The sequence below is a fragment of the Rhinolophus sinicus genome, linkage group LG04, assembly GCF_036562045.2.
Source record: "Rhinolophus sinicus isolate RSC01 linkage group LG04, ASM3656204v1, whole genome shotgun sequence".
NCBI classification, from domain to species: Eukaryota; Metazoa; Chordata; class Mammalia; order Chiroptera; family Rhinolophidae; genus Rhinolophus; species Rhinolophus sinicus.
In genome coordinates, this window is record NC_133754.1 from 52,246,354 (window position 1) to 52,267,246 (window position 20,893).

The 20,893-nt window shown below is 37.2% G+C and overlaps 1 protein-coding gene across 4 annotated transcripts in view; it reads left to right on the forward strand.

Annotated features, from left to right (window-relative positions):
• The window catches only part of MYO16 (myosin XVI), a 542,975-nt gene extending 522,538 nt beyond the window's left edge, over positions 1–20,437 (forward strand). For all 4 annotated transcript variants that reach the window (XM_074329517.1, XM_074329516.1, XM_019731063.2 and 1 more), the window contains one exon: positions 19,060–20,437. In XM_074329517.1, the coding sequence (XP_074185618.1) occupies positions 19,060–19,287 (228 nt within the window). In that variant the 3' untranslated portion in view covers positions 19,288–20,437. The remainder of the gene's footprint in view (positions 1–19,059) is intronic.
• Positions 20,438–20,893: the final 456 nt, after the last annotated feature.

A 20,893-nucleotide genomic window follows, 5' to 3' on the forward strand; every position in this document is an offset into this window, starting at 1 on the left:
TTAGTGTTTCTTCTGTCATGTATCTTGATTTTTCTATCCTTTATCCTTCTGGCATTATCTTTGCATTCTTCCCTGATAATATTTGTCGTTTCAGTCCATGGTTCTTCTAGTTCTTGGTCACTTAGATTTAACAGTGCAAGTCTGTTTTTATGTGGACTTTAAATCCATCAGGAATGTTATTTGCATTAATTTTGGGCACTATGATTCTTTTAGTTCTCTTCGTCATCTTTACTCTGATGTTTGATATTAACAGTTTGTGGTCAGTACCACAGTCTGCTCCTGGTCTTGTTTTGATGGAGGGATTACAGTTTCTCCATCTCCTGCTTCCAATTACATAGTGTATTTGATTTCTGTTTGGCCATCTGGTTACCTGACCATCATGTATACAGTCATTTGTTTGGTTGTTTGAAGCATGCATTTGTGATGGACAAGTTGTTGGCTTACAGAAATCCACAAGCCTATCTCCTGCTTCATTCTTGACCTCTAGTCCAAATTTTCTGACAACCTTTGATTCTGCTTTATTTTCTACTTTTGCATTTCAATCACCTATAATTATCGGTATGTCTTGTTTTGGTATATGATCAATTTCTTCTTGAACACTTGCATAAAAGCTTTCAGTTTCACCTTCTTCAGCTTCTTGTAGATGGAGCATAGACTTGAATGATGGCTGTGTAAATAGATTTTCCTAGAAGTCTGACTGATATTATTCAGACCGACCTTGCATCATAGCCTCTAATTGCCTGTGCTACATCTTGCCTCAGTCAGTATTAAAGCACTCTGTTTCTTCTGAGTTTGTCATTTCCAGAGTAGAAGACTTTATCGTTGCCTGACTGGAAATGTCCCATTACAGCCCATTTTAGTTCTCTAACATCAAGCACTACAAAGTTTAGACGTTCCACTTCTTACTTGACAATCTCCAGTTTACCTTGGTGCATACTTCTTACATTCCACGTTCCAATTGTACGTGTTATGCAGCATCATGCTTTCCTTTCGCCTTCTGCGTATTTCAGCCATTGGACATCCTTCCAGCTTTGGTCTAGTTGCACCATTGGCAACAATGCTGTTCATACTTGTTCTCTCCTCTTCCCCAATAACTGAGTGCTATCGGACCTGAGAGTCTCATCCTTTGGGACTATGTCAGATTTCATTTTGGGCTTTCTTATCGTAGGGTTTTCAAGGTAAAATGGGAAAAATAAAAAGAGTAAGAAAGTAAAATGCAGCAGTGGTTTACCACTGTCTTCTGCTACGTGTGCAGTGTGTGCTTCCAAACCACACGTGCTTGGGTCCATTGTGCTGCAATCACCAAATGCCTATGGAATGTAATTGTTCCTTTTAACTTTCATTATTGATGTTTGCTTTATAGTTGTCACATACATTACATCTACATACATTGAATGTATTCTCCGAAAGTTATAACTTTGATTTCAACAGTCATCATGTTTTAGACAACTTTCGTGGAGGAAAATCATCCTGTTTGTTATCCCATAACTTAACATGTCTGAGGCTCTCCTTTGTTCCTGGAATTTAAGTTCCCTTTCACTATCATTCATTGCACCCTGAAAAACCTCCTTTAGCATTTTATTCACAGCAGATGTAAGAATTTTCTTCATTTCCTTTCATCTGAGCATGCCCTCATTCTGCTTTCATTGTCCAAGTTTTGATTCCCTCAACAATTCACTTGCTTTTGTTTACTTTTCTGAGTTCTCAGATTGATGTTTGCGTGTTTTATTCAAAGTTTCAGTTATAAACAGTAGACAAATAGGTTGTAGTGTGCTTACTTCATCTTGGCCCAGCTTATGTATTTATCACACACAAATTTATTATGCTAATATAGTCAGATCGATTGAGCCTTACCTTTATGGGTTATCCTGTTCAAGAAAATCTTTCTTATTAAAAAGAAAAAAGAAAAATCTCTCTTGCCCTGCTGCCATAAAGTTATCTTTCTACATACATTTTTTTTTTTTTAAGTTTAGGGTTTTTTTGTTTGTTTGTTTTTGCTTTTTACATTTAGGACTTTAAGCTACATGGAATTTGTTTTTTCAGAATAGTGTAAATTTGCTATGTAATTTTACTTTTTTCTGTACTGGTAACAATTGTTCCACACTTTATACCACGTAAGACCATACTGATGACTTCCTCCTAAGGCTGAGTACACTGTCAGAAATGGATGTCCTCCATATTTGTCTCTGGCCTTCCAAACTCTTCTTTAGTATTACTTTCCTCTTGATGGCATTCCTTGAGCACCCTTTCCAAGCAAAGTAGTTACTTGTCTCTATACACTGGTTCCTATAACTCTGTAATGCAAATCTCTTTTATATAATTTATGTTGTTGTATTATAATCGTGTGTGTGTTTAGACCCTGATGGACTTTTGTGCATATAGAAAACACATTGTATTCATCTCAATCATTTTTGTGTTCCAAAAACAAAGTACTTAATAAATCTCCAGCTCTAGGTAATTGTCACCCAGTAGCAATTTCAGAAGAATTAAGAAAACCAGATTGATAGACTGTTTCCTAAGATTATCAAATATTTATTTCACTCCCATGTTAAAACTGTACCAATACACTTGGTAAATAGGATCACTGACTGGAGGATATTAATGTCACGTTTTATATGGTGACTCGGTTTTAAAGTTAGCATGACATGTGAGAGTCACAATAAAAATGACTGATTCTGGAAGATCCCTTATATTGCCCATAAAGAATAATATACATGGCTTTAATGTATATAACTGTTATATACATATAATTGGATTTAATGCATAGTGCATAAGACAACATAAAGCATATAATATGTATAGTATTTTGAATTCTAAGAAAGTGGATTGGATTTTCAGATGTTCATTGATTCTGTCATTTAACTAATACTAATCGAGTATTTACTTGTGCCGGCACAGATCCAGGCACTTGAGATACCTGGGCTACAAAACAAACATCCTTGTGCTCGTGGAAGTTAAATGCTAGCATGGAAAATCAAACAGTAAACAGTATTTAAGTAAAATGTATAATTTTTTTTTTCAGTTAGAGTTGATATTCAGTATTAGTTTATATTAATTTCAGGTGTACAGTGTAGAGGTTAGGCATTTATATAATTTATGAAGTGATCCACCTGACAAATCTAGCACCCACCTGACACTATACATAGTTATTACAATATTACCGCCTACATTTCCTATGCTGTACTTTATATCCCATGACAATTTTGTAACTACCAATTTGTACTTCTTAGTCCCTTCACCTTTTACATGTATAATATTTTTAAAGGTAATACAGTAGTCCCTCCTTATTTGTGGTTTTAGTTACCCACGGTCAACGGTAGTCTGAAAATATTAAATGGAAAATTCCAGAAATAAACAATTCATAAGACTGAAATTGCATACTATTTCTGAGTAACGTAATGAAATTCTGTGCTGTCCCACCCTGTCCCACCTGGGACGTGCATCATCCTTTGTCCAGCATACTGATGCTGTGTACTCTACCCACCCCATTGATCACTGAATAGCCCTGTTGCATATCAGATCAATTGTTGTGGTATCACAGTGCTGTGTTCAAGTCACCCTGATTTTACTTAATAATGGCTCCAAAGTACAAGAGTACTGATGCTGGCAATTCAGGTATGCCAAAGAGAAGCCGTAAAGTGTTTGTTCAGTACTATCTGCAGTTTCAGGCATCTACTAGAGGTCTTGGAATGTATCCCCCAAGGATGAGGGGGGCTACTGTAAAATTATGTTTAAGAAAGTAAAACAGGGTAAGCAGGACTGGTGTGGAAGAAGGTTGGTTTGAGTTGTAATTTTAAATCAGGCTGTCAAAAAGGCCTCATTGAGCAAATGTAAAGTGAGGAATTCAGGAAGTTAGTTGATTTCAGGGGAGAGCATTTCAGGGGGGAGAAGAGCAAAAGCCCTAAGAAGCATGTCTGAATTGCAAGATGGCCAGTGTGGCTGGACTGGAGTAACTCTACATATTACTAGATGTTTAAAGGAAAAGAAGTTGGAATCACCATTAACTATAAAAAGTTAACTCAAGAAAAGGGATGCTTTTAAGATATAAACTACAGCAAAAGGCTAAATGTAAAATATCAATTAGGACTCTATTGTGTTGTCTTTCTTCAAACCCATTTACCAATTATAGAAACTTTCGTCTGCTTAGAATATAAGTCAAGGCTAAATTTGCTTTTTCTGTAAGGAGAAGAAAATATGAGACAAATAGCTCTATTGCTGCTCAAGATAACAGAGAATTGAAAGAGAGACCCCTGGGAATCAGGGCCCCAGATTTCCTGGCTTGTTTAGTGTCACGCCTTGTTCCATGGTGCTGAAACATAATAAGCAAACTTGGATGAAGGGTGTTCTTTTTTTTCACTTTAGAAGACCTTGAGACCTGATTTTTTCTGATTTCTATGATTATGTTATTATTTGAAACTGTCATTTTGTATTTCTGATTCTGTCAGAAATAGGTTCTATAAAAGATGAACTGTGACATTGCAAAGAAGTGTCATGAAGTCGATGATATAACAAGCCTGGATTTTTGAAGACCAAGTGGATTTAAATTAATTTTATACACTTGCATGTGACTTGTATTATCTTTTTTTAGAAATAAGTCTTGATTTAAAAAAGATTTCCTCTCATATGTTGCCCACTTCAGCAAAATCTTCTCTTTTCCTTCCTAATCCTTCCTGAAATACGTTTTCCTTTCCCTATTTTGTCTAGCATTTATACCTGAATTTTTCACCATGACTGTGTCTTCAAGACACTATAATTGACCCCAGGGTCACAGAGGCAGACACCGTGACCACCAAATCCATTATTTATAAGCATACAGCTAGACTACATTTCCCAGCCTCTTTTTTGGTTAGAAGTAGTCATGTGACTGAAATCTAGCCAATGGAATGGATGTGATCCACTTCCAAGCTTGATCCATACAAATCTCCCTTTGCCTATGAATATTCAATGCCTTTTACCATCCAAAAGCTAGATATAGAATACTCCAAGATCCAAGAAGCTGCAACATGGATGACAACATGGAAGATCATCCACTAATCAGAAATATCCCTTTTGGCCTTAATGTGAGTAATGTACTTCTTTTGTATCAAGCCACTGGTATTTGTGGTCAGCCTGTTAGAGCATCTTGGGTACCACTAACATTCTTCATCATTTATTTGGTTGATGTCTCACATGTTGTTGCTGAGCGTTATTTTTTATAGCACTTCATTTAACCTCCATTATGTAGCCATCTTTATTCTTTCAGATAGCAAAATTGTGCCTGTTCATATCTTGTGATGGTAGAATTATTGGAATATTGCTTATCAGACATTTTAATGCAAAATAATGATGAGTGGTGCTCCCACCAAGTCACACATATGTATAAAACCAAAGCTTATAACTCTTAACAACTGGTCTCAGAAATGTTGCAATCAATGTGATGCTGGCACAGCAAATCCGCCAGAGTGGGCACTCAAGTCCTGGTCCAAGAAGGTACTTGGCTTCATGTAGGCAAGAATTCAAATGTGAGCAGATATAGAGTTTAAAATGAAAGTAAGTTTATTTAGCAGAGAATACGTATGAAAAAGCCACCCTGCAGACAGAGTGGTGGTCTGTAATTGCTAGTGGAAGAGAGACCCTCTCCACCCATCGGGGTAGGGTTTATATATGCTTCTTGTTTCCAGGAAAATATCTTGGTATGGGGAACTTCTGAAGGGCACAAAAAGAACATAGGCAGATTTACCTTTAACTTTTGTAAGGTACAGCCTGTGGCTACTTTGTAATAGGTTTAATTATGGGAATGGCCATTACAATGGAATCTCTTTGCTCAATAGGTTTCGGATGGTCTGTTCTGTGTGATTGATTAATGTCTGCCTGAGCTCTGTGTCTGGTAGCACGTAGGTAGCAAGCAGGCTTGGATCCAACCTCCTCGTTCCTTCTTCTGTAAAACTAGTCCTCAAAATGGACTTAATTTTCCTCAGGGACAAAGTTAGCCCCCTATAACAAGTTGGGCACCCCAAGAAATATTTAATATTTTTAGAAACTTTTTGGTGTATTTAATGATTATAAAGAATTACCTCTTTTACCTCTAGTTTTCAAGTGGGTGACTCAACTGGTAACTAAATTTTGGAGGGAGAAACAAGGTTGATGACAGAGGAGATGCTTTCCCCCGTGAAGTAAATTCCATGGCCAGTGGACTTGCCAAATGCCCCTTTCTTAATTATAGCTGATTTTCAATATCTGTTTCAATTGAGTTAACATTTTTTTTTACCATCCAGTTTCATAAAATGGTTTTCTTCATTCTTATTTATTTACTATATTTAACACCATAGCATACAGATTGTGGTTGTTTCCAGAAAAGAATACCTTAAGAAGTTAATAACTTAACAGGTAAACTACATCCTATACAACAATGTAAATTAAGGTATTGGCTAATTAAACAAGTGAGGGAAAGCCTTATTCGCAGCTCTGCTGCTAGTTCAAAGCCAACTCTCATGTCCAACACCACATTGCACGGTACTTTTCTCTTGTGTTTTTTGTAATTGTAAATGCAGACATGAACAAAACTATGAACACCATTCCTTATACCATTCAATCCAAATGTCTTTTCTTCTTTTTGCATCCTGTTCATCCTTTTGATCCAGAAAAAATCCCACAGCCCATATGAATTTCTTGGCCATGTTGCTTCGAAATGAGTCATGTCTCCTCTATATTCTAACAACAAAAATTATGTATTTAATTATATAATTTATTAGTCAATTAATACTGTGCTGCCATGTCATTTTTTGCTTTCATGTCTTGGTTAAGCATTTTTACATTTAACTATGTGTTTATGTCTTGCTCATTTTGAATGGATGCTTCTTGCAGGGATAGGTCACATTGTGTGATTCTAAGTCCTATAGAACTCATCACAGCACCTTCCATTTCATAATCATTTAAAGCACATGTGTTCATTGATTTGAAGACAAGGAAAAGTTCTTGGAGGGCAATGTACTTAGTATCTAAGATTGCCTAAACACAATGTATTTGAATTTGTGTCTGCCTTTACCACTTACTAGCCAAGTGAGTCTGGGTTTTGAAGATGAATTTCAGCATCTGTGAAATTAGGCTAATAATACTTAACCTGCTTATTTCACATGGTTATAAGAATTTATTAGAATAATAACATGTGAAAATGCTTCAAGAATAGAAAACAACATCATGGAGATGACTTTTAAAGATGGGCCTTGGAAATACAGAGGATTCTGTATTTGGGCATCTGACCTGGGACTACTGTAGAAAACATAAATAGAATCACAGAGTGTATTCTGGATGCATCTGATTGGGCTGCATACATAGACTATGTGAGAATGGATGATGATGAAGCTGGAATAATTAGTGTGGCCAGAAAATAAAGGATTTTATGTAACATGCTAAGGTGTGTGGACTTGATTTTTTAGGCTAGGGCACAGCAGCAGCATTGAAGATTTTTGAATAAGAAAATTATATGAACAGATTTATTCTTTGGAGAAAAAATTTAGTGGATTAATTTTCCTCAGTAATACCTCCTAGTGTTTGCAGTGAGTCTCCCATATAATCCCAAGAAAAAATATTTTTAGAGGAACTGTAATACTCTTACTTTCTCTGTTTCCAATATAATAGATTTATGTTTTTGCATATACTCCCTGGATTTGCACCCCATTACTATAATATGTCATTACTATAAGCATACTCTAAATATATATTATCAATTTTTGTTATAATATATTAGTCATTTATACTGCCATGATTTTTAAATGAATTGAGGTACGAGACCAGAGCTCATACAAAATCCATATCCTGAAATGTCACAAATTAATTATATTGCATGATGTGCTGTACAATCATAAATTTCTATTTTATAACTTTCCATTAATAGAAAGAAACATGCATTTATTCATCAGAGTCCATTTTTAATCATAGCTATGAACTAAAAATCAGCTGCAAATTGCAAATAAATGTCCATTTAAATTATATTAAATGTGTTCCAATATAATATTACTTCTTATAAAAGTAAAGAACAGTGGTTATTTTTTTTTTTTTTTTTTTTTTTTTAAGAAATCAAAGTGTACAGACAAGGTGAAAAATTAAGATTCTCTCTCCCCTCCCTCACTGCCAGTTGTCTGGATACAGCTACTCTTGTTTCCAGTTGAACTTGTAACATGCCTTATAAGGGATGTTTTCCCATTTATTTAACCCTTAGGCAACAAAGGAAACAAAATAGCAAGAATGAACTTAATTGAATTGCTGTAAAAGTGACTATTTCTAAATTAGGAAGGATCAACTCTTTCCTGCTTAAACCAAAAATGCTGTTCTTACTTTCGGATCATTTTCTTACATTTTTTTTTTTTAGAATTATGGAAATATACAGCCCCTTAATCAGACTTTTTTGAATCACATTTTATTTATGCCACATCCTTAAGATCTACTTAGATAAACTTTGGTTTTTCAAGTTTGGTTTTTCAAAACTGTGATTTTTCAAGTTTCAATTTTTTTTAATGTTTTTCCTCCAACACTTTGTTAGCATCAAGTGGAAATGGGATTTGCATTTGAAACACTAATACTCACTATTCAGTCAGCCAGGATGTTTCCTTCTTTTAATTTCCATAAATGTCAGTAAATGCCTCTTTTCACCTTTGGGTGAATAGTCAATAGAAAAATCAATTCTGTGACAAATGAACAGTAACATGATTTTACATATGAATTATTTAACAAAGCCTATTTTTATCCTAGAAGGGAAAGATTTAAGGTAAAAACTCAGCAGCAAAGTATTAATTTTCATTTATTAATATTGTTCATAGAAATGCATATCCACAGGAAGTAAAGAAAATGTATATTTAATTTTTAATTAGTTCATCTTATAGAAGAACTCTATTAATGACACAATAGACAACTATTAAAAATTAATACCGTGTTTCCCGAAAAATAAGACCTAGCCGGACAATCAGCTCTAATGTGTCTTTTGGAGCAAAAATTAATAGAAGACTTGATCTTATTTTACTATAATATAAGATCAGGTCTATAATATATAATATAATACCCGGTCTTATTTTACTATAATATAAGACCGAGTATAATATAATATAATATAATATAATATAATATAATATAAGACCGAGTCTTACATTAATTTTTGCTCCAAAAGACGCATTAGAGCTGATTGTCTGGCTAAGTCTTATTTTCGGGGAAACATAGTATATAGATATATAAGTAATAAACCTCATTAAGCCTTTAAAACATCATGTGTTTCCCCTCCAGACAGTGAGAGATTTAGTGGACCTTAACCCCTGAGAGTAAGTGAACTGATTATAAATGTCTCGCTTCAGATACAGAACTTGGATGAACTCAGTCTTGACATCCCTTTATCAAACTCTTCATATTTAATTGATATCTCCTGGACATTAAAAGACACAAATACTTTACAAATCAAGGTTGATAAATGGAAACTAAATTCACATCTTGAACTGCTAAATATCAAATCAGCAAGATTTTCTCAATAGCAGAATAAAGGCATTTTTTTAACCCCCATACTGAGCTGTCAGGTTGTCATCACCAGTATCCTAAGTAGCACTATTTTCTCAGGATCACTGCTTCAGTGAAGGAATCTTCCTGTTGAAACTCTGCTAAAAGGAAAGGATTTTGTTTGAGGCTGAGTATCCTAGTCATAGGGAAAGGAATCTGGCCTAGGATCATTTCTGTATCTGTTCACACGTGCTGGGAGGTTGAAATGGGTGTTAAGAGGCATACCTATTTATTGAAGGTAGGTGGCTCAACTTCTCCCTTCTCTAATTCTCCTTTAAAAGCAGAAAGGAGAATATGGAGCTATAGGTGACACAAAGCCACATTTTAGGCATTCTAAATTGACAGGGCGTGTAAATTAAATAGTACTGACCTCCTCTCAAGTGTATCCAGCATGAGGGTGGGTCAATAATACTGCCTGGCCTCCAGTAGTTGTGGAGTGAGTCCCATTGTCAACTTCTTTGAGTGGTCACATTGTCCCAGCTCCCAATAAACTGTGATTCAGTGCTTTGTCATACTGAATCACAAGTGGCCCCCAAGCTCTGACTTTCAGATCTCTTTCAAATGTCAAATTTAAAAATAAATATCACAGAATAATTTCCAATATATTATTAGTTTCTCCATTTAAAAAAAAAAAAAAATGCTTTCAAAAACTTTTAGCTGACAGATTGTGCCCTTTTCTAGAAACCTGAGTTTTATACCTGTTATAAAGTTGTACCATTTTTTTCCATGCCATCCCAAAGTAATAATTTTGGGCATAAGATGTCTTAGCCCTTTTGGGTTGCTATAACAAAATACCACAGACCCTGTGGCTTATAAACAACAGAAATTCATGTCTTCATTCTGGAGGCTGGAATTCCGAGATCAGGAATCCAGCATGGGCAGGTGAGGGCTGTCTTCCCGGTTGCAGACCTGTCACTGTCCTCACAGGACAGAAGTGTGGAGGGGGCTCTGTGAGATCTCTGTTGTAAAAGCCCGAATCCCATTCATGAAGGCTCCACCCTCAAGACCTAATCACTTTCCAAAGGCCCCACCCCCTAATGCCATCACTCTGGGCGTCAGGATTCCAAGGTGAATTTTGGGGGACACAAACATTCAAACCATAGCATAGGATAAGCTTATTTCATTGTTTAAGGCATCACATTCTTTAGCCACCCTTAAGTCTGGAGTGACTGTCCCACTTACTTCAGTGACCCCACTCACTAGCCATCAAAATCCATATAGGCATGTCTGAATCCAGAGTAACTGATGGATCTGGGACCACCCACACCCTATGTGATTTCAGAGCTGCAGAGCATTTTTAGTAAGTTCCCCGGGCTTTATAGTGTTTGAAAGGGCCTTATCTGAACCTGTGAGATGTAAACTTCGTTTGAAGTATGAGAATTTGTCCAGGGTCAGTCTGGCATTACTTAAAGGCACTCTCTGTTTTTCCTTTCTCTGGCCTTGATGGAGGCGAAGTATCCAATTGTACCTAAGTTTCCAAAAAAACAAACAAACAAACAAACAAAAAAACAACTGAAACCACAGGTCTAATATACAGGCATACCTCAGAGATATTGTGGGTTCAATAGACCACCACAATAAAGCAAATACCACAATAAAGCAAATACCACAATAAAGCAAGTCGCACAATTTTTTTGCTTTCTCAGTGCATACAAAATTTATGTTTACAATATGTGGTACTCCATTAAGAGTGCAATAGCATTATGTCTTTAAAAAACAACATACATGTCTTAATTTAAAAATAGTGTCTTGCTAAAAAGTGCTCCCCATCATTTGAGCTGGTTGGAAGATGGCACTGGTAGACTTGCTGGACTCAGGGTTGCCACAAATATTTAATTTGTAAAAAAACGCAACATCTGCAGAGCATAGTAAAGGGAAGAGCAATAAAATGAGGTATGCCTGTGCTGTGATAACATTTGTCCCTTCTCTCATACAGCCAGGCATTCAAACAGTAACTCCTTTTAACCCTCTAATTAGTGCACTTGGATGCATTGTGCGGGACAGAGATTAATTCACTCATTGTGGACTCCGAAGCACACCCTAGGCTTGTCAAGCGGTAACTAATTCTACCCACATCAGTCAGCATTTTTCTCACTTTCATAATATGTATGACCCTTTTTAAAAGAAAAATTGTCCTTGATTTTTAACATTTCTTAAATTATTTTATGTTAATTCAATGTATAAATACATTGTTATAGAAAATCTCTTTATCCTCTTAGCTCTCATTACAGCTGTAAAACTGAAGCGAATTTACAAATTCAGTAGAACAAAAATCTACTAAAGCAAAAAAAAAAATTTACAACATTGTGTATTAGGTATGATTATGGTTAGCTGACATGAAACTACTGTTGAAAATACGAATATGGTACTGACTCAGATTCTGTGAACTTCCGGACATTTTTACCATGTCCCGCCTTTGGTTTTACACAAGTCTCTGTCACTTTTTTTCTGTTTGAACTGCTGGGCAACCTACTGTACGCTGTCAAATCAATTACCTTTTTCTTGGAGGATAATGCCTTGCTTGCATATTAAATCCATCTACTCTTTTCTCATTAACCTGTAACAATATAAATAATCTTACTTGTGTCAATCATCTTGTAAATAAAATACAAAGTCAGAAAATAAAATCTCACTGATCACTAACTTAAAAAGTAGGTATTCAAAGGATCCAAAACACAGTTACATTATCTTTTTTAAAAATATAATAAAAATAAAAATTCAAAAAAAAATTTAAAAAGAACAAATGCTGACTGATGTGGGTAGAATTAGTTACGGCTTGACAAGCCTGAAACTACATATACGAATCTCAATATAAGATACCTTTAACCGTTGTTTAAATATGTGTATAGTCTTTTTATCTTACTCCTGAAATTCAAAGAAACCTCTAGACCTTTCATCATTTTCTTCCTGTATAACTTCTGCTAGTTTTATATAATATATAAATGATCATTATGTTATAAATCCAGTGTGTTGCTCAGTATTTTGGCAGCTTCTTATTAATAAAGAAGAGACTATGTTATATTTCTATAGGACCATAAATTGTGAGAAGTGCTTTCATTTAACATTGTCTGATTGAGTCATCAGGATAATCATAATGCAGAATGTTTAGGGATTTTCTCAAGTCAAAGAGCTAACGACGACAAAATCATATTAGCCCACATGTACAGACACTCACTTTTAAGTAGCCCACATGTGTTCCGCACGTAATCCTTACCCATGCTTTTGAGGCAGAATATTGCTGTGATCTCACTTTACAGATGAGGAAGCTGGTAGACTTGCTCAAGGTTACACAACCATTAGGTGGCAAATTTAGGATTTCACTCCAGGCACACTGACCCAAGAGTCCGGGTTTGTCAACCATAGCATCTCTGCTCAAACCAACCTCAGCGTCTGTGGTTTTATTATTCCCTGTTAAAGAATAAAATTCAGTGTCATTACTGGCACTTATCTACCTCAAGCCCTGTGGAAACACCCTCCCTATCTTTTCTTTCCCCCTTTTCCAACTGGTTAACCATCTCATTTTTCAAAATTTAGATCAAAAGTTACCACCTCTTTGAAGTCTCTACAGACCCTGCTCCATAGAACTTCCTTTCCCAGGTAAATGATAAAAAAGAAAAGAAAAAGGTTTTTAAAACCTACCTGTTTTGGCTCGCTCCGTCTCTAGGTTATGTGTGACTCATCAAGACACTTGTGTGATTAGCATGTCTAAACATTCCTTTAAAAGCAGGGCATTTGTCATAGCCATGGAGGACAGGAGCAGTGAAATGTAGACTCCCAAAGGTTCCTAGGTATGGGACACTTTGCTTTCCCAGTTATAGCGCTTGCCTTCTGGTTCTGAAAAGCTGTGATTTGGCATACAAACACTATTATCTAAAACAGGCCAGAAAAGAAAATAAGTAAGTGACTAGCTACCCAATGTGGTGACTTGGGGCAGAAAAGTATCTTCTAAAGCAATGGAAAACAGGATTTAAGTTCAAACACACCAATGTGGCATCCTGATCCGACAAACAAATCTGGGTAGATGAGACCTGGTGTGAAGCCAGCTGACTCCCCAGCCACGTTGCTAGCAGCGTCCTTAATCCCCAGTCATTTCTTACCTTTCTGAAAAGAAACGGCTCCCTTTCAATATCAAAACGAAAATTCTTGTTAGAAAATCATTATTGCCTTTTTAATGATAAAATGTAATTTATTGGGAAATATCAATAATGATAAAGGAAGCTGTGAGTGTTCTTGTTATTAGAAATGGATCCTGAAATTTTAAAAAATGGAGAAACATTGATTTAGATATTTTTATAGGACTGAATAATATTGCAAATACTTTTTGTTGCTTATATATTACTTAACCACCATTTTAAAATAGCATTTATAGTTACATTTGTTTGCTATTCTAAATATTAAAACTGTCCAATTTCTGTGACAAATAATGATTCTTCTGCCTTACAATCTAATAAATTTAATAAACCTAAATAAGGCAGATTAAACATCATTAGTCAGGGCATTCTGTCTTCATCTTCTGATCTTCTGTTGTCTCACAGATCATAATTTTTAAAAGCCCCCTGAACTGCACTATATTGAGAGTAGTGACCTATCATATGTCCTTACACAGAATTTTTACCTTCCTTTAAGACACAACCTATGAAGATTCTTTGCTGCTTTTTTTTAAATAACGATCAATAATGTTAATATTTTAACATCTCATTTATGCCATTCTGGCAACTATCTTTATATACCTATTAGATTTTACTCAATACCTATTAATCTTCATAATAGAAAATAAAGGTCCATGGGATCTCTCAATGAAAGGGTTTATTCTGAGCATTAGTTGATTATTGCAAACATCAGTCAAATTTTTGCTTATCAAGGAAGCATAGAAAGCTCTTGGTTGTTGATTCAAAGATGGCATTCTTCTCTACTCACTACATTATTCAAGACATCAATATCCTCATTAAGAAAGTGCTTTCTAATGGTTTGTGTGTATAAGTTTCACCTTTTATAATGTACTTGGGAATTCAGATAGTTTTAATAAATATTGAGAAGCTTTGAAAGGGTAGAGAACCCTTTTTTTTTTTTTTTTTTTTTCACTATAGCATAACTTAGGGGATTCGGAATATTTTATGTCAAAATATCTCCCCACAAGCCTAATTCAGATCAGAAGCCACTGAAAGTCAGTCTCAGCAGATTGGTGCTGCTTCTATGGAGTGACTAAATCTGTACATCTGTTCCTATTATGAAAGTCTTCACAGAGGGTTACACCTATTATATATTTTTGGTCATTATGAAAAGGTGCTGAAAAGAGTTTAATATTGAGAAGAAATAGAGAATAGATATGTTTTATTCTTGGTATGAGGACAGAGTTGCATGCTCACACCATCCAGCACATGCCATCAGTCTATGGAAGAGCAACGCCAACGGCTGGGTGGAGATGTGGATTCTGTTAGCTTGGTTTTTAGGCTTTACTCTGCTTTGTTAGGAGCTGGCCTCCATGTTACATTCTTTTAGATTAATTGAATACTTATTATTTCATGTTCCCTTTATGTTAACTTACTAATTATACATTCTCTCACTATTCTTGTAGTTTCACTGGAGAATAAAACATGCATCCTTGACCTATTGCATGTTGACAGATTTTATTACTTTTTACCATTTTTTAATACTGCTAGAACCTTAGAACCTCTAAACTCCATGTAACCCTTCCTGGCTTTTGTAGTTATTGTTGGCGTCCATTCTTGTTTTACATAAAATTTAAAGCCTATAAGACATTGCAAACATATGACTTATATTTACCCCTGCATTTAATTCCAGTGTCCTTAATTCTCTCTTAAATTTCCATGTTTGCATCTGGGATCATTTTCTTTCACCTTAAAAAAAAAGTACACATAAGGCTTTTGATGGCAAATCTCCTCACTTTTGTTGGTCCAAAAACACTTTTATTTTAAACTTTCATTTTTGAGGGATATTTTATGTGTATAGAATTCTAGGTTGAATTACTTTCTTCTGACTTCCAATGTTGCTGTTTACAAGTCAGCTTTTGCTCTCATTGCCATCCCTTTGATGGTAATGTGTCTTTTTCCTCTGAATTTTTAAAGCTTTTTTTCTTCTTCTTTTTTGTCTTTGGCCTTTGGCATTTTTAATACGGTCTGCCTTATGTTTTTTGTATTGTTGGTGATAGTATATGTGCTTATCTTTGTGTGGTTTGCTGAGCTTTTTAAATGTGTGCGTTGATGCTGTTCACAAGTTTTGGAAACATCTCTTTGAAGATTGCTTTGCCACATTCTTTATATCTCTTCCACTTCTGGTTCTCTTTATATTTATGTCTATACTTGCTATTTCTTCTAGTTGCTCATCTTTTTCTCGCTTACTTACACATTTAATCATAGAGATTTTAAAGTATCTGCTAACGCTCAATCTGGATCATCTGTGAATCTGTTTCATCTTTTGATCTTTAGTAAATTTCCTTGTATCTTCACATGTATAATAACTTCAGGTTGTACAGACAGCATTGTGTGTACACAAACTGCAGATGCTATAGTGATGTTTTCCATCTAAAAGGCTTCCACCATCCTCTGTTAGGAAGCAAAGGCAAGGGGTGGTCACCTTAATCTAATCATAAGCTGAACTGTGTGGAGAACCAGTCTACCTCTGGTTCTCCTCTAATCCTCCGGCTGCACCCTCCTGAGCTTTGATTGAGAACCTGTCAGGTCTTTGTTCCTTAGCACTGAAACATTATAGTAGCTCCCGCTCTGCATTTCAGAGCTCCTGGCCCCACTTTCCAGTCACGTGCCCTACTCAGATTTCAAGCCTGCACGTCTTGAAGATGAGACTAGTTAGGTGCTTGAGGCGATCATGTCCCCTATTAATGTTTTTTGCTTCTGCAGCATCTCTATCATTGTAGATTTCATTCTAATTTTTATAAGTTTTTGGCCCACGGCACCATTTATTCTTACAATTGAAGAACAACAAATTTCCCTTGGGGAAAATGGCCATGCCTTTGAGGGTCCTCAAGTTTCCAATTTGTGTCACTAGTCCTGTGCACCTGCAAAATATCGTACGTTTTTTCTTTTCCTTCACTCAGAAAGATTCTCTCCATCTAGAATTTCAGTTTCTCTAGTTCTCAGTTTTGCCAGAGGTTTGTGATGTTTTAAAATGTTTTTTGTAATTTATCTCTTTTTTATCATTTTTGTGATGGAAGCAGTGACGTGCCAATAGCCTGAAAGATGGTATCTCAAGGAAGTTTGGGGAAAATAATCAAATGATATGGTAAAGGTACCCTTCCATCAATTAAATATTCTCATAAAAATAAATCCAGTAACAGCATTTTCATAAGTTGCTATTATATGCTGGATGTATGCCGAGGAACATATATACGGATATTCATTATTCATAGAGTAAATGACACTATAATCAACACTGCATACACTAGTGGAGAAAATAGAGGAAGTAAAATACATTAGTGGAGGAAACATACAGATTTCACTCAATTTCCATTCAGAAAATGAAGGGAAATGGGAGATGGTACAGAGACCCTGGTCTTTAGCACGTATCAGATCCTGGACACCAACTGGTAAGTAAATGATAAGCACTGCAGAGTAATAGTTAAGAAGACAGACTCTGGAGTCGGCCTGCCTGATTCCACCATTTTCTGTTTGACTTTGGGCAAATCACTTAGCTTGTCTGTGCGTCAGTGTCCTCATCTGCAAAATGCTAACACTATTTAATAGAGTTCTTAGCAGAATCGTGTAAGTTAACATTCTAAGGTGCTTAGAGAAATACCTAGCACATATTTAGCACTCTAAAGTGTTTATGAAATAAATAATTTTTACGCACATCCTCCACCCTGTTTTCTTGGCTCACTTCCCTGACAGTAGAAGCAATCTGGCCTCACAAAAGTCTTCCCAGCAGGAGAATGCCTCATTTCCAGGTTATTCTGGTGCAGTCCTGGACACTAGCAAAAAAATACCCTTGTAAGTGGAGTGTGCTGCTTGAGCAGCTCACTTTCTATCAGTGCCTGGATATTACTTCAGGGATTGGGCAATCCCAGTCCTATTTTCCACACTTAGGGTTTTTTTGTTTGTTTGGGGTTTTTTTTATTTTTTTTCTGTCTGTAAGTTCAATTTTGGGAAACTCCTTTTGCTAAAAACCAGCTCTAGAAATCTACTTATACATTCTGGATATGGGTTGGACCCCCTGGTTTCTGAGTTATAACCCCATGTCTCGATGTGTTGCTCATTTCCTTGATTCTAGCCTTCCAAATCTTCTTCCCTAAGTAAACAGTAGGCTCCGGTGTCTGGGTGAAGGTGTTGGTTTTAGAATTGTCCTGGAACGCTGACTACCCATGCTTCTTTCAAGGGCCTGTTTTCACATAAGAGCCAACCACATGTGTCCCGCTTTGTTTTTCGCTGTTTTGATGAAGAGGATGGAACTGGCCCTGAAACAAAGTAGTAGGTGCTTTGGAAGGTGGGATGAGCCCTCTCATGTCCTCTGACTTCTCCCCCAATATTTCCGCTCTCATTTATTGTCCATGTCCAGAATCTCATTTTTTAAAACCTAAATACTCACTTTTAAATTGACAGAAAAGTCGGCTTCTGCAATGTCCAGTTGTTATAGATTGCTGGGGACTGGCAAAAGGGGAGCCCATCGCAGTGTCACCTGCTTGTCCTGAAGTGGCCCAGCTGCCGTCAGGGGACAAGCTCAGTCTCTAGGTGTCTCTCTTCCAATGCCCTAAGGAAGTGAGAGGAAGTAGCTGATACTGGCACATTTTGATGCTCTCCTGCAAAGGCCCCTAAAATTCCCATCTCTGCGGTCTCAAGGTGTGAGAGAGCACACAGCTGCCAGTTTAGATCACTGCTTTGACTGAATGCCACCACATAGCACATGCACCGACACACCAGTGAGGTTGCAGGTGTCCTCAAGCGCAGCTCCTCTCTCTCCACTGAGCCCGTTTGATGTTTCAGTGGCTGTCTCTTGCCACACCTATCTCTTGGAAACAGTTTCTATATTAGTGTGGTCCTCTGTCAGCATTGACTATAAATGGGTCCTGTTGAGTAGAGGTCCATCCTTGGGCTGATGCATGGTGGGCAGAGTGGGGTCATATTACCTTCAAAGATATTGACTAGTAACTGTAGATAGATGGAGGAGTGGATCCTAGAATGGGGTGAAACTTGAGAAATCTGAAAACATCAGACAGAATTATGATTGTAATGAATTCAATGGAGAAAAAGTACACGATGTCATAAGAATGTATATACTAATAGAGGGCAAAGGGCAAACAGACATTTGATTCTCTGTTGTATCACCTGGAGGTGTATAACGTGTTAACCCGTGTACCTATCCTAAATATTTTGTTCCACTCATCGTCCTAATTCAGCAGCCCACAGCTGGCCTGGTCGGATGCCGTTTGCCAAGTGCCTGGAGGTTGTGTAGGGAATTCTTGATATCTCTTTCGACTCCACTCCAGCCCCTTGGCATCCAGCTGTTGCTATTCTACTTCTCATTCACAATACGTATTTGGTGCTACTCTTTTTGTTTCCCTCTTCCCTCCCACAGGTAATCCATCAGCTGAAGCTCTCAGAGAATGAAAGTGTGGCCCTGCAGGAACTCCTAGACTGGAGGCGGAAGCTCTGTGAGGAAAGAGAAGACTGGCAGCAAATCCTGCAGCACTCAGAGCCCAGAGCACCTCCCCCACCTCCTTGCAAAAAGCCAACTCTTCTGAAGAAGCCTGAAGGGGCCTCCTGCAGCAGGCTGCCTTCTGAGTTCTGGGACACAACCATTTGACGCGGTCCGAATTGCAGAGTCACAGCATAAAACTGCCTACAGATTCCAGGCTGCCCCGACAGAAGGCTGCCTCTGCTACATGCTGGGTGCTCTCCACGCATTTACACAGAAAAGCACAGGACAGAGAAGTTAAATACACCAGATTCCGTGTGTGTGTGTGTGTGTGTGTGTGTGTGTGTGTGTGTGTGTTTTCTTACCCGTTCTGTGGAGATACACTCTGATTGTCAGGCTTCGTGGTTATAGGGCCATGCTACCTCTTGGTAGTAAGAGAAAGGCCATGAACAGTGTGGATGAAGTGAGAGAGGGAAGAGTCGTGGAGGAGAGGAGGGATCCATGCACACTGTACACTTGTTTTTGTGTGTCCGACAACATGTTTATTGTACTCCGATCGTTTTACTATAATCCACTCTGCAGGACATATGTTTTATTTCTTTGTAGGCGTTTGTGTTTTATTGGAATTACAAACCTGAAAATTATTTACATGTTTATTACTGTATTTTATAACTTTATGCAGTTGGTGGTGCTCCTTTTCTTCAAAATACAGATTTTAAAAAAATCATTTCTAGATTTTTTTTTCTTTTACATACCACTTTTAAACCGAAAGTACCTAAATATTACAGGACTATGTTGTTGTTTTAGCTTCGCCCGTGTTAAGCCCTGAAACATATGGACCAAGTCCCACGCTTTCTTCCATTCATTGATTAGGAGGCAATTCCTTCCTAGGCCCTGTGTTTCTGGATATGGGGGTTGTGAGCTCTAGTTAAAACTCATCTGCCGACTTCACCATAGGTTACAGGAAATTTTGCATCACTCCACATGTATGGCTTCCAATTCATGGCTGGTAGTATGAAAGGGTCATATCCATTCCAAGGTCTTCACAGTACAGATAAGCACGCTGAGGTCTACTGGCTTGAGCAGTAATGCTACATAATAAGACAACTGTCCTCTCGGAGCGCCGCTGCATGGCTCACCTGCTGTATACCCTCAACCCTCCTGTAATGCAACTGCCTTGTTTATTGATGTTCTTCTGTTGGCTGCCAGGGAGTTCTGAGCTGTGGCATCAGAGTCTCCACCATGTCTTGCTACTCGGAACTTTTTATTCATACCAGCCTTTGAAAAGTTACTGTGCCAATAAAAGGGTACAACTATGTGCTTCCGTGGTTTTATGTATTTATTGTTGTTGTCTTCCATGAATGCTTCTGTGTCCTGAGAAGTAGGGGCAATTAAGTGATCTCATTTATCCAGCCTCCCTTCATGTGTTCTTTTCACAACATTTTGCAAGCTTCGGGGTCTAGTGGCTTGTTTTCAAATAAAGCTTTCATGGTTATTTAGATATAATTATGTAGGCATCTGTCAGTTTTAGGAATAATATGCTCATTATTTAGGAATCATAATAGGCCAACAGACCAGGAGATGCCCGCCATTGAAGAGAGAGTTTGTCGTACTCACAAATCCCACACCATGCCACGGGAAGGCCACATGGAGAGGCACCTGGGTTGGTCGGGAGGCAGAGGGAGTGAGGGAAATAGTGGAATAAGGGTTTTTTCATGGTTTCACGGGAAGGACTGGGTGAGGCGGGGTATGCAGGCATAGAATGGATGAATTT